Consider the following 15,368-nt stretch of genomic DNA (forward strand, 5'->3'; position numbering starts at 1 on the left):
ATGTGTTATTACTTTTATTTAAGTAACATATGAAGAAGTTCACCAATTCACTTTCATGTTTTTCATTTAGTGTTTTGTTTTCACATTTCTATAATGTGTATATATTTTCATTTCTTCTAAAAAATCCATTGTATGCCTTTTATTTAGTTGGTGGAGTACTTTTGACATTTTGCTGTATCTGATTTGATCCATTACAGATGGTTCTGAAAGCTTGCAGCTGTGTAAACAAATAAATAATTCTTCTGTTACCAGTCATCATTTTTTCTATTGTGCTTTTCACACGAAGTGTTTTGAGAAATAATTCCCATTCTCAAGTATGTTTTTTGTGCCGTTTCTATGTGGTGATGTCGATGTGTGAGAGTCTGCTTCATTTCGTTGACTTTACTGCAATAAATAAGAAACACGTGAATTTAGTTGGTTGTGGTGAAATTTAGAAGAATTTGTACTTACAGTTTTCTTATGGTCCATTTGCTCAAAGTCTCACACATACTAAACATCTTACACAACTTGCTGTACCCTTTAAACATCAAAAATATCTTAGATAAACAAAACAGTTACAAAGACGTTCCTACAAGTAGTCAACAGAGATAACATTATAGGTCTTCCACAGAGTATGATATGCTTTTGTACAGAGGTTATTTATCTTAACAATTTGGATCATAATTTACTTATATCGATTTTACAATTGTGCTTATTTCTGTGTGTTACTATTTTTATTTAAGTATACTATCGAAACATCTGAAGAAATTTACTGATTCAGTCTCAAGTTTTTCATTTAATATTTTATCTTTATATTTTTTATAATGTGAATATATCTCCAGTTCTTCTAGCAAATCCATTTTATGTCCTTTATTTAGTCGGTGAAGTACTTTGTCATTTTGCTCTATTTTTCCAAATGGATGTCCTGCGTTATGTATGTTTGTTGCCATAGCTCATGTAGCGTGTCTGTTGTGTGTGTAGGGTTTAATATGCTTTGTGTACCTGGTGTGAAAATAAAACATGCAACAAGAAACAAAACAGTCAAAAAGATTGCAGATGCCTGTATACTTAAATAAAAGTAGTAACACACAGAAATAAGCACCATTGTGAAGTAGATGTAAACAAAGCATAATGCATATCATTAAGATAATTACCTTTCGTACAAAAGCATATCTGGCAGAGGATCTGTACCATACTGTTTGTTTGCGTAAGTTATTCTCAATGCGTACTGTGCACTGAAAGCTGTGAGTGATGTTTAACATGTGTGAGACTCTGCACAATGGTCCCTAACGAAACTGTGAGTGCAAGTTCTTACAAGTTTCACCACTGACAACATATAATAATTGATAATTAAGTAAAAATTGCACTTTTTTTATATATTGCAGAAAATCAATGAAACAAAATAGAACCTCAAAAACATTACATAAAAATGGCATAGCGCAAAGAAATGCGCACACGAAACTGGGGATCATGTCCTGAAATGTATCCTGTAAAATATGAATAAAAGAATATCGTGGCTTGTAGCTGAAAAGAGCTGAAAAGTTTTTTTTATAAACAAACCCAGTGTTTTTACAGTCATAGGCTTTCAAACAAAGCCATTTATAATGGACAAAATCAAATTTGTGCATACTTTGATATCATATTGCTAAATATTTTATTCACCAAATAATATTAGTTTCAAACATAAGTACATCACAGAATGAGAACTTCTTCCTCCTGAAAGGGTTTGTTGTGATGAGGTGGCTTGCTTGCATGCAGCAACTGTACAGATTTGTGACAGGGCCAAATATGGTTAGGCAAAAGGTAAATAAAAATACGTGGCAACACAAGTTAGCAACAATTTGCAACAATGTATTAAATAACCTTTGCATTACTTGACTGTAGTGTGAAGATGATACATTGCAATGTAGTTAGATGTTCACTTGGACTAATCAGTCTTCGAACACTGGTCTGTTCATGAAGCCAGTGTATGATAGCTGCATTGAAGGGCCCCTGCTAGCATGCGGAAGTGCCAAAACATAACATGGCAGTAACTCGACTAATGTCTGCAGAAGTGCTGGAGGGAATTGACACCATTGAAACCTGCAGGGCTGTATATAAATCGATAAGAGTACGAGGGGGGCGGAGATCTCTTGTGAACAACACGTTGCAAGGTATCCCAGATAAGCTCAATATTGTTCATGTCTGGGGAGTTTGGTGGCCAGTGGAAGTGTTTAAACTCATAAAAGTGTTCATAGAACAACCCTGTAGAAATTCTGGACATTTGAGGTGTCGCTTTGTGCTGCTGGCATTGCCCAAGTCCGTTGGAGTGCACAGTGCACATGAATGGGTGCAGATGACCAGGCAGGAATTATCAGCATCGTATCTAGACATATCAGGGGTCCCATATCACCACACCATTACAGAGCCTCCACTAGTGTGAACAGTCCCCTGCTGACGTGCAGGTCCATGGATTCATGAGGTACCTGTCCATCCGCTCAATACTGTTTGAAATGAGACTCGTCCGATCAGACAACATGTTGGTGTTGATGGCCTCAGAAGAGGCATCAAGCATTTTTGTCTTGCAGTCATTAAGGGTACACAAATTGCTCATCGACTCCAAAAGCCCATATCAGTGACATTTCATTGAATGGTTTGGACACTGACACTTGTTGATGATCCAGCATTGAAATCTGCAGCAATTTGTGGAAGTGTTGCACTTGTGTCATTTTGAACGATTCTCTTCAGTCGTTGTTGGTCCCATTCTTGCTGTATCTTTTCCAGCCACAGTGACGTCAGAAATTTGATGTTTTACCATATTTCTGATATTCATGGTACACTTGTGAAATGGTTGTACCGGAAAATCTCCACTTCATCACTACCTCAGAGATGCTTTATCCCATCTCTTGTGCACTGACTATAACACCACTTTCAGACTCACTTAAATCTTGATAACCTGCCATTGTAGCAGAAGTAACCGATCTAACAACTGCACCACACACTTGTTGTCTTATATAGGCGTTGCTGACCACTGCACCGTATTCTGCCTGTTTACATACTCCTGTATTTGAATACACGTGCCTGTATCAGTTTCTTTGTCACTTCAGTGTATGGTCACTTATAGAATGTCGTGCCCTCTGTGTGTATGGCTGTGTCTCAAGACACAGCACTAAATTTTGTTACCTCATTTTTTGTTTGTTTTTCTTCGTTAGAAAGAATAGGTGATTTGTACTAGAAAATTTTTTGTTTGCTCTGAGATCCACTGGACAAGACTACGCAAACCCACTTGAAAATTCTTCTGTCAAACATATGCACACTGCTGCAACATTTTGTAAAAAAAGTCTTTAAAAGAATGACATTCTTCTGATAAAACAAGAGCAGCTGAATTAAAAAAGCTCACAGAATGTTTATGTCTACTGGTTAAAATTTTGTGCCCATGATTGCAGAATGAGGTTCACAAGGAAATTGGTGTTATGTTATCCTTCTCAAAAACTTCATGTAGCAATAAAGAATGAAAAAAGGGCCAACCTAAGTTTGTTAAGCCCTGCCCATTCTCCTTTAACATGCCATAAAATCTCAGAATAAAAATTACAAGGCTAAATAAAGTGCAAGATATTTCTAATACAAGGTGAAATTTGTACTCAGATTGCTGTGTTTGGTGTGTCTAATAAGCCAGCTACATTCATATAACAAAATTATGATTATTAGCAAAGCCAATACCATGCTTATTATGATGGTCTACTGAGAAGGCTGAAAAAAAGTCTTACTACCTTTAAATAATGAGAAGTTGTTAATGTTACACATTTGCTCCACAAAGATGGTCGATAAAAGAAGCAGCTTCTGAATTTTCCGTTTGCAGCAAGACTAGTGAGGAAAACTAAAAAGGGTACACATTAGTTGGTTATATTAGCAGTGTCTAATGACATAAAAAGCAGTGTTTTAGCTTTAAAGAGAATGAATTTAGCCATAATGAAAATCTTTTAAGTAGACTGTTATGTGCAAAAATAAATAAATACATAAATAAAATTTGGGGAAAAGCTGTATATAACAGTTAAATTAAAGAATGTAACTATTATATAAATATGTTTCTAATATAATGGTGTTTATTGAAGTGATGGTTTTCAGATGTTTGACAATAGGGTGTTCAAGCAATTCTTTTATTTTTTTAAATTCAGAACATTTCCAAACCAAACAAAACCTATACCAGTACAAAACACCTTTTCTACCTAATGAAACAAAAATAAAGAAACTTGGTGGTGATAATATTAAGCAATATTACATCAGAGTATGCACAAATTTAATGGAAAAATATCTACAGGCATATTTATGTACTAACAACTTCTGAAATACTCACAAATAACTGCTGTAGAGCAGCGGAATTGATAGCAAGTAACTCCTCTGCAGAAATAATGAAGGGTGCACAACATACTTTGTTTGTCTGAAAATTACTGAAAAATTGTTGTGACCGAGTTTTCCTCAACTGTCTCCTCATGTAACGAAAAAATGGTGAACTGTACAGCCTTAGAATTTTAACAGTTTTGAGCACAAAACCAGAGTACTGATTTGTATGGAAAACTTGGGAAATCAGGAATTCTTAGGGAAACTGAATTTACTGGAAAAGAGAGGGCAAAGCCACAGAATTCTGGGAGACTCTGGTGAAATGATTTTGGGAGATACAGGGCAGGTGGTCTATTTATTGTCAGAAAATGATGTAGTGAGGCATTTAAAAAAAAAATCAGTTGTGCAGTTACGTAAGGAATCTTGGAGAAGTACATTGATTGGTAATGTTTAGTGCTTAATAGTGGCTACCTCTGATGCTCTTATGGTCTCAGGAATCATTGGTATTGTGTGCATGGGTTCTCAGGATCCAGGTCTGTTTTGCATTATGTGATGAATGCAACTGAGTGTAACATGCCTGTGATGATTTGCCACATAGCTGTCAATTAGACATTTGCACAAAAGTGAAGTTAAATATTTTAACACACGTATTTTGTAGATCACATTTGAATATCAGGCTTCACTTCTTTTTTTAATTGTTTCAGTGTGAAGTAACGCTTTGCCTACTTTCTCTTCGAGTCAGCACTTTTCATAGTGTAAAGACTGTCACCTGTCAAGCATAATGTATTGTTCTTGTCAACATGTATTGATGTTATGTTTTGGTGGTAACACTTGGAAACATGTTCATGAAAGAATTTCTTGTGTTCTTGAGGTTATCACACAATGGCGAATAATAATGTTGATGGCATTTCAATATTAAATTACCTGTAGTAACTGTATTACAAAGTCCTGAGATTGAATTTTATTTAAGGAAATTTCAACAACAAATAATCATCAGTTTCTTATACATATCCTAATGCCAGACCCAGCTGAACTTCGGATAATCAGAAAGAAGTATATGGCAGCTCATAAATATTAATATGTGATCATGAAAACTATTACAGTGAAGCCTTCTCTCACACTAAACAAAAATTACTTCAAGGTAATTTGAAATTTCAAACTGGAAATCACATAAAATCTTTTGATGAAGAAGAAATTCACCATCCTGTAAACATTGAGCATCTGATTGAAATACCTTCTTTCAATAACAACAAGTTTCAATTTTAAACTGTCTTCAGTTTTTTCAAAATTATAATAGTGCTCACATGACATTTTGCAGCTCACTGCTGCAAGCCTCATAAAACCATGTATTTTTTGGGTCTTATATTCAAATTTTGCAAAATTTAAGTCTTATCCTGTAATGACCATTACTAAAAAATTTCTTTCGGGTTGGAGATGGTTAGGTGCGTAGCAGTGGTCCACTTGGTGTGGAATTACTACACACAGAACACAGAAATGTTAATTGTAATGATTATTTAAAGATGTCTTTCAGTTAAATTACAATGCTTGAGAAGAAAGATAGAGGCGGTGTCTTTGTGGGATTTAGACTCAGTTTTGACTGGTTCATTATTAACTTGCATTATGAATGCTGACTAGTGTACAAGTGCAATTTTGTAAACCTATAAAATGTAATTGAATATAGCTGTCTCAGAGTGTAAGCCACTATAAAGTTAACTAGCACTACTTCGTATACTGGAAACCTGAAGACTTAAAGAAAACATTCAAAATCTTCCAGTATTTGGTTTTGACCCATGAGTATATCTTTGGAGAACCCATTTTTAAAAAAAAATTTCTGTGTGAGTTTTGATTTTAACTCATAAAAGTAAGGAAATGATAATATTTAATACTAAAACATGCTATCTACTGCTACAGGCAGCACTGGATACAGCAGAACTGTGCCCTCTCTGTCGCTACCCATTCAAGGAGGGAGCTCCAGCAGTCGCAAGATATCACCCAACCTTAGCAGCAGTGGATTCAAATCGGGGTCTCCATCACAGGTTGTGTATAGTGGTGTATAGCTCAGGTACAGTTCTACAAGTAAAAATTACAAATCATTGACCATGAAAAATGATTTTCTCTGTTTCAGGGTTCATACATGGATGTCTATAGTCCATGTAGCTCCTCTCCTCTGGATAATCCAGGCTATATGACAATGAGTCCAGGTATGGCGGTCTAACTGTATAAATGGATAATCTTTAAAATTGACTGGAATTTCCATGTCATCTTTCTTTATACACTAGACATCCCAAAAGTAATTGAATAGAAGTATTAACAAAATTAAATGAATGTGTAAATTTATGAGAGACAGACTAGATAGGAAGGAGCTATCAGCTCCAAAAGCGCAAGTAGTGTCATGTATTTTTATATATGCCTATCGACAGTCCTGATACATTGCTTCTTGTGAAGATAAGAACTGGGCAGCAATTTTGTCTCATAACTAACTGGAGAGCAGTCACAATTAAACCCGAAGGAATAGTTCTTGAATTGCAGAGGGCTGATAGCCTTAAATATTTCATTTGGGTATATTGCTGGCACCTAAGTGACTGTTTCACAAGTATGAAACCAGACTAAATGTGTGGTCATGTTCACAGCAGTGAATTGGTACCAAAAAGTACTAGAGTGACATGCCACATAACTTGGCAGCTGTCTGGGGATTTTGCGCAGCCAGCAGTTAGTACCGATGGGGGAGCCATCTGTTGCAATGTAGCTAAACTGTGTGTTAGCTGTGCTCCATTCAGCAGTCAGCTAAATGTTACATATGCATACAGGAAAGGTGACAAGCACAGTGATTTAAGGCCATGTAATCAAACTGTGTGCCTTTAAAAAATGGGGCAGCATAAAATGTGTAGCATAGAAAAATAACAATGTGTGGTAATAGGGTGAACAGTGACAACAATAAAAGATAGATTTGAATTGTTTGTCTTTTCTGTTGATCAGTGCAAGAAAATACAGTGATTAATAATTGGCAAAAACCGCTGAGCATTCATGTGTGTTTCCCATTTGAATTCAGAAAATATGTTCATCTTGTGATGTCTTGGAAAATAAACTTTAAAAATAAGAAGAAAAGAAACTTAGTGAAACATGCACATTTACTGACTCATCCTAGACCAGCAGTGACGTTTGACCATCCTCAGACAATTTTTATAATACTCATGAAATGTTTGCAAAAATTTAGATTTTGGTGCTTACCAGTGACTTAAAAATAGGTGATCTGTTTTCTTCAGCAGATGCATTGGCTTCATTCACAATCAGTTGAACAGTTCTCAATCCAGTATCGCACTCCTCAGCTGTTTGTTCTTGGCACTTGCCGACACTGGGAGACACTTTTGATCATACATGGATGCCACTTCCGACTCCTGTCTAAAGTACTGATCACATGAAACACCATTTCTATCGCCTTCTAGTGTATACTGAGTGGGATTTGCTTTTAACACTCATACTGATCAGATTGCCTTGAAATACCACCGCGCAGAACCTTAAAACCAGTCGTGAACTCACTCTACACAGTATGAAATGAACTCAAGCGTATGCTACAGCTGACTGACTGCAGTTGGTTGGTATATCTACATCTACATCTACATCTACATCCATACTCCGCAAGCCACCTGACGGTGTGTGGCGGAGGGTACCCTGAGTACCTCTATCGGTTCTCCCTTCTATTCCAGTCTCGTATTGTTTGTGGAAAGAAGGATTGTCGGTATGCTTCTGTGTGGGCTCTAATCTCTCTGATTTTATCCTCATGGTCTCTTCGCGAGATACACGTAGGAGGGAGCAATATACTGCTTGACTCTTCGGTGAAGATATGTTCTCGAAACTTTAACAAAAGCCCGAACCGAGCTACTGAGCGTCTCTCCTGCAGAGTCTTCCACTGGAGTTTATCTATCATCTCCATAACACTTTCGCGATTACTAAATGATCCTGTAACGAAACGCGCTGCTCTCCGTTGGATCTTCTCTATCTCTTCTATCAACCCTATCTGGTACGGATCCCACACTGTTGAGCAGTATTCAAGCAGTGGCCGAACAAGCGTACTGTAACCTACTTCCTTTGTTGTCGGATTGCATTTCCTTAGGATTCTTCCAATGAATCTCAGTCTGGCATCTGGTTTACCGACGATCAACTTTATATGATCATTCCATTTTAAATCACTCCTAATGCGTACTCCCAGATAATTTATGGAATTAACTGCTTCCAGTTGCTGACCTGCTATTTTGCAGCTAAATGTTAAGGGATCTATCTTTCTATGTATTTACAGCACATTACACTTGTCTACATTGAGATTCAATTACTTCGGAAGACTTCTCTCCATTGAGAATGACATGCTGCGTTCTGTTATCTAGGAACTCCTCAATCCAATCACACAATTGGTCTGATAGTCCATATGCTCTTACTTTGTTCATTAAACGACTGTGGGGAACTGTGTCAAACACCTTGCGGAAGTCAAGAAACACGGCATCTACCTGTGAACCTGTGTCTATTGCCCTCTGAGTCTCATGGACGAATAGCGCGAGCTGGGTTTCACACGACCGTCTTTTTCGAAACCCATGCTGATTCCTACAGAGTAGATTTACAGTCTCCAGAAAAGTCATTATACTCGAACATAATACAACTGATCGACGTTAGAGATATAGGTCTATAGTTCTTCACATCTGTGCGATGTCCCTTCTTGAAAATGGGGATGACCTGTGCCCTTTTCGAATCCTTTGGAACGCTTCGCTCTTCTAGAGACCTACGGTACACCACGGCAAGAAGGGGGGCAAGTTCCTTCGTGTACTCTGTGTAAAATCGAACTGGTATCCCATCAGGTCCAGCGGCCTTTCCTCTTTTGAGCGATTTTAATTGTTTCTCTATCCCTCTGTCGTCTATTTCAATATCTACCATTTTTTCATCTGTGCGACAATCTAGAGAAGGAACTACAGTGCAGTCTTCCTCTGTGAAACAGCTTTGGAAGAAGACATTTAGTATTTCGGCCTTTAGTCTGTCATCCTCTGTTTCAGTACCATTTTGGTCACAGAGTGTCTGGACATTTTGTTTTGATCCACCTACCACTTTGACATAGGACCAAAATTTCTTAGGATTTTCTGCCAAGTCAGTACATAGACCTTTACTTTCGAATTTATTGAACGCCTCTCGCATAGCCCTCCTCACACTACATTTCGGTTTGCGTAATTTTTGTTTGTCTGCAAGGCTTTGGCTATGTTTATGTTTGCTGTGAAGTTCCCTTTGCTTCCGCAGCAGTTTTCTGACTCGGTTGTTGTACCACGGTGGCTCTTTTCCATCTCTTACGATCTTGCTTGGCACATACTCATCTAACACATGTTGTACGATGGTTTTGAACTTTATCCACTGATCCTCAACACTATCTGTACTCGAGACAAAACTTTTGTGTTGAGCCATCAAGTACTCTGAAATCTGCTTTTTGTCACTTTTGCTAAATACAAAAATCTTCCTACCTTTTTTAATATTTGTATTTACAGCTGAAATCATCGATGCAGTAACTGCTTTATGATCGGTGATTCCCTGTTCTGTGTTAACTGTTTCAAACAGTTTGGGTCTGTTTGTCACCAGAAGGTCTAATATGTTATCGCCACGAGTCAGTTCTGTGTTTAACTGCTCAAGGTAGTTTTCAGATTAAGCACTTAAAAAAAATGTCACTGGATTCTTTTTCCCTGCCACCGTTTATGAACGTTTGAGTCTCCCAGTCTATATATGGCAAATTAAAATCTCCACCGAGGACTACAACATGGTGGGGAAATCTACTCGAAATATTTTCCTAATTATTGTTCAGGTGCTCAGCCACAACAGCTGCTGAGCCCGGAGGCCTATAGACACATCCAATTACCATGTCTGAGCCTGCTTCAACTGTGACCTTCACCCAAATCATTTCACAATTCGGATCTCCCTGAATTTCCTTCGATACTGTTGCACTTCTTATCTTATGCCTCCCCCTTCACTGTCCAGCCTGTCTCTGCGGTATATATTCCAATCTGAGTTTAGGATTTCATTACTGTTTACGTCTGGTTTCAGCCAATTTCAGTCCCTAGTACTACATTGGCGTTGTGACTGTTTATTAATGAGAGCAGTTCTGGGACCTTTCTATAATTGCTCCTGCAGTTTACTGTTAGCACATTAATATTGTTATTCCCTGTTGCATTTTGCCTACTCCTACCTTGCCGCGTCTCAGGAGGCGTCTTGTCGGGCTAGGGAGGGAATTCTCTAACCTAAAAAACCCCCATGTGCACTCCACACGTACTCCGCTGCCCTTGTAGCCGCTTCCAGCATGTAGTGCACGCCTGACCTATTCAGTGGGACCCTACATTTCTCCACCCAATAGCGGAGGTTGTGAGAAATTTGCGCCCCAGCTCTCCGCAGAATCATCTGAGCCTCTGATTTAAGCCTTCCACTCAGCTCCAAACCAGAGGACCCCTATCGGTTCTGGGAATGATACTACAAATAGTTAGCTCTGATTCCACCCCGCGAGCGAGGCTTTCCGCCTTCACCAATTGCGCCAACCGCCTGTACGAACTGAGGATGACCTCTGAACCCAGACGGCAGGAGTCATTGGTGCCGACATGAGCAACAATTTGCAGTCAGGTGCACCCAGTGCCTTCTATCGCCGCCGGTAGGGCCTCCTCCACATCTCAGATGAGACCCGCCGGCAAGCAGACAGAGTGAACACTGGCCTTCTTCCCCGACCTTTCCACTATTTCCCTAAGGGGCTCCATCACCCGCCTAACGTTGGAGCTCCCAGTAACACACAGTTTTTATCATGACATATCTGTGCTTCTATGCCTCCACACCTCACCCACCAAGTTATGTAGCATGGAGAGTCCTTTCCCACCCATATTTTTTTTTTAACTTTTTTTTTTTGTAATATCATTTAGTGAAACTCTTTTGTGAAAATGGTTTAACAGTTGTAGTGATTTGTTGTTACAGATATTGTTGCCAACCAAAGATATCAAGGCAATTGTAAAAATGCCTTTATTTTCACCATTAGCAAATCATGATGGAGCAAAGTAAGCTAGCATGGTTAATGCGGTGGAATAGTGTGGAATGCTGCCATGGAGGGGGGATAGGTGCCACCCATCAAGCGGTATGGGCAAACCTGCTGATGGAAATGTTGACCTGCCAGTGCCAGTAAGCTGAACTGGGCAGTTCTAACACTGACTTCAACCACTGCAGACCTCGCCTTGCGCATCATGCTATTTCTGTGCACCCAGCTGTTAGCTGCCACCACCTGCCATGTGTTGTGTTGATCCCTGTCTCTGTCTGTGTTGTTTTGGACTTCCTGCTTCCCCATAGATTTACTCGCACAGCAAGTTTTCATTTACTCCTGCACTGTTCAGTTTCCTGGTTGTTGTCGAGCCACCATCGCCACATACAGTACCTTGTGCTGACAGTGTCGTTTGGCAATGTGTCACACCTGTGCAGATACTAAACAGCCCATTTAAAGTTATCAGCAAGTATAATATGAAGCAATTCACAGAATCTCGTCCAGTGCAATACTGCATTACTCAAACGTCAAAACTGGTGTATTCTAATGTCATCTGAACCGTCTGTCGCTGTTCTGGTTGCAGTACACACATAAGGGCCAGATTCTGACCATCTTCAAACAATCAGGTGGATGCTGTATTTCTTGATGTTCAAAAAGAATTTTATGAAAACCACGTGAAGTATAATTAAAGCATTTGATTACATGGAATAGCAAACAAAATATATAATGAAGTACTATCTGGAAAGTAAGCTGCACAAATATTGTCAGACCGTGATAAAATTTCAAATAGTGCAAAGGCTGACAACTTGCTTTGGATGATTATAAATATAAAGTTTGCCAGTATTTTATTGTCCTTGCCAGCACCTAAGCTAGCAGTCTCTGCCATAGCTTAATATCATGTATTCCACATTCATCACTCTAACTGCTTTATAGTGAGCGAGTGTGTATCTTTTCTCATAGTACCCAGGATTTTTCAGTGTTAAGTTAAACATTCAGTGACATTGAGTACTAGTTCAGTTGCAAAATTGTAGTGATGGGCTTTGCCCATAGCCTTGTTCAACAAACCATCTCACCATTTCTGAAATTTAAATCTTTCCTTGATTATAGACTGTGCTGTAAAACTGTGGGTAAACTGCCAGATGTCAGTTGGTAGAGCACTTGCCCACGATAGGCAAAGGTCCCAGGTTTAAGTCCCATTAAATTGCAAGTCCTATTTCTATTGATTCATTGATAATTGATATTCAGAAGTTTGAAGTAAGACCACAATTTTTGTTCAACTGCACTTTGTTGAATGACTAGTAGATGTACAGTGTTTTGCAATAGCAAATTTGCTAGCTTGGAGGAGATAACTTGTGTCACTGGTGTTCTGCAGTGCCCTCCTAAACAGTGCACATTGTTTCCCCAATATATAATTTGACAGACTCAGTCATAATCTTATAAACACCTGCCTTGTGCAGACTTAAGTCGTCATTGGCCGATCCCAGAAGTACCAGAATTTTTGGTGGAGGACGAAAAATCACTTTAACTTTGTGTTTTTGAAGTACTCTGTCTATTTTTGTGGAAACATTTGCAATATAGTAGATGCGCTTGTGTTGAAAGCCTCAGCCTCTTCCTTGTTCTGCAATTTGTATTTCTGTAGTGCTCTCAGTATCTGCTGAGATGATTACCCATTTTCAAGGAACACAGTTTGGAGGTATTCCAATTTTATTTGCAGGTTATCAGTATGTGAGGTGGTATGGGCTTGTTGAATCATAGTACTCAAAGTGGATAAAGGAAATGCCACTGTTCTTGTGCCACAGGAGGCTTATGTTAATAATATCAATATTTTATTATATGAATTCAACATATTGCAAGATCAATAAGGATCCTACTAACCATGTGATGAGAAAAACAATGGAACTTCGACTTCCTGTTGTCTACCTGTTATATACATTCAGCAGCACCACAACAAACAAATAATTAGAAAGGGTACATGAACATTGGTTTAATTCCAACACTCACATAAATGTACATTCATTTCAGATATAACATCAATGAATCGCCCCAGGCTGAGAACTAAGTTCCGTAACTAAACAGTCACATCCAGAAGTAAACAACCATCCAGAGACAAAATGAGTACCATGTTGCTGCTCAAGCTGTGATAGTCCCTGTCCTCATAGGCGTTTACTTGTGGGCTGCAGATTCGTGGCCAGTGGCAGCTCTTGTCTGACTGTTGCTAATGTGAACTCTGGCCTGGTACCTCATGTGCTCTGGCCGAGAACTGGTGAAGACAGACTCCCACCTGCCAAAGATAAACTGCTTGTTGTCAAGGTAGTCCAAACTTTTGGCTCTGCTGGTGATGAACTCTGCTGAGCACTCGATGAACTGCTGCTGACTCGATAGGTTGCGAGTTATAAAACCACATGGATTACTACACTGAATCGACGTGGTTGGCTGGTGCTGCAGGTGTAACGTGCGCCTTGCTCATTGGCTCTGCAAGTCGTCATTGGTGCTCATTGGCAGTTATGCAGAAAAACAGTGAGTTATTTTTCAGTTTTGATGTTGTCTCCCATTTTTACAAATGTGCCTCTGGTGGAATCATCTTATCAGCAACACGTTTGGGACTGACATAACAGCATTGTTTGAGCACTCTCTCCTCACTATTTAACAACAGATTTATGAATAATCTGACAGTGTTGCCATAGAAGTCATTTACTTTCCTTGATGACCAACCCTTTCATGGAAGATTTTAAGAAACAAACACTTGACTAAGCAGTTTAAGAAATAACAGTATTTTGGCAATACATTGACGATGTTTTTATAACTTGTCCTAATGGTTTGGACAGTCTCTGAGAGTTGCTGGAACATCTGAACTCCATACATATAAACATAAAATTTGCTATAGGGATGCAGAAAGACAGTTACTTGCTGTTTTAATGTGACAGACAAGCAATAGTACACATGGACATTCCGTATTTTGGAAGCTCACTCATACAGACCTGTATTTAAAGGCAGTTATTTGCCACCATCTGACACAAACAATTGGCATTATGTAGACTTTGATCCACTGAGTCCATTTCACCTTAGATGCCAAAAACCTGGAAGCAGAATTAGAACACATCCAACTGGTTTCTGGCAAAATGGATATTTATCTCGATAGATTTGGAGAGCTCTACAGACATATAAACAGCAGAACAAGAATGGGGCTGAGGCCTTCAAGATGAGAGCCTACCTGCCTTGCATTATAAATATTTCCATGAAAATACACTGTGTGATCAAAAGTATCTGGACACTCCCAAAAACATACGTGTTTAATATTAGGTGCATTGTGCTGCCACCTACTGCCACGTATGCCATATCAGCAGCCTCAGTAGTCATTAGACATCGTAAGAGAGGAGAATGGGGCGCTCGGTGGAACTCAAGGACTTTGAGCATGATCAGGTGATTGGGTGTCACTTGTGTCACACGTGTGTACGTTAGATTTCCACACTTCTAAACATCCCTAGGTCCACTGTTTCTGATGTGATAGTGAAGTGGAAATGTGAAGGGACACGTACAGCACAAAAGGATACAGGCGACCTTGTCTGTTGACTGACAGAGACTGTCAACAGTTGAAGAGGGTTGTAATGTGTAATAGGCAGACATCTATCCACACCATCACACAGGAATTACAAACTGCATTAGAATCCACTGAAAGTCCTACAACAGTTAAGTGGGAGTTGAGAAAACTTGGATTTCATGGTTGAGCAGCTGCTCATAAGCCGTACATCACACCGGTAAATGCCAAACGACGCTTTACTTGGTGTAACGAGTGTAAACATTGGATGATTGAACAGTGGGGAAACATTGTGTGGACTGACAAATCATGGTACACAATGTGGCGGTCTGATGGCAAGGTGTGGGTATGGCGAATGCCCGGTGATGTCATCTGCCAGCATGTGTTGTGCCGACAGTAAAATTTGGAGGTGGTGGTGTTATGGCGTGGTTGTGTTTTTCATGGAGAGGGCTTGCACCCCATGTCGTTTTGTGTGACACTATCACAACAGCATAGGCCTACATG

The 15,368-nt window shown here is 39.2% G+C and overlaps 1 protein-coding gene across 5 annotated transcripts in view; it reads left to right on the plus strand.

The window, feature by feature from the left end:
• LOC126334930 (insulin receptor substrate 1) overlaps positions 1 to 15,368 on the plus strand; it is a 211,636-nt gene that overhangs the window by 141,712 nt on the left and 54,556 nt on the right. For all 5 annotated transcript variants that reach the window (XM_049997664.1, XM_049997666.1, XM_049997667.1 and 2 more), the window contains 2 exons: positions 6,208 to 6,332; positions 6,422 to 6,497. In XM_049997664.1, the coding sequence (XP_049853621.1) occupies positions 6,208 to 6,332; positions 6,422 to 6,497 (201 nt within the window). The remainder of the gene's footprint in view (positions 1 to 6,207; positions 6,333 to 6,421; positions 6,498 to 15,368) is intronic.

The sequence above is a fragment of the Schistocerca gregaria genome, chromosome 2 (genome assembly GCF_023897955.1).
Source record: "Schistocerca gregaria isolate iqSchGreg1 chromosome 2, iqSchGreg1.2, whole genome shotgun sequence".
NCBI lineage: Eukaryota > Metazoa > Arthropoda > Insecta > Orthoptera > Acrididae > Schistocerca > Schistocerca gregaria.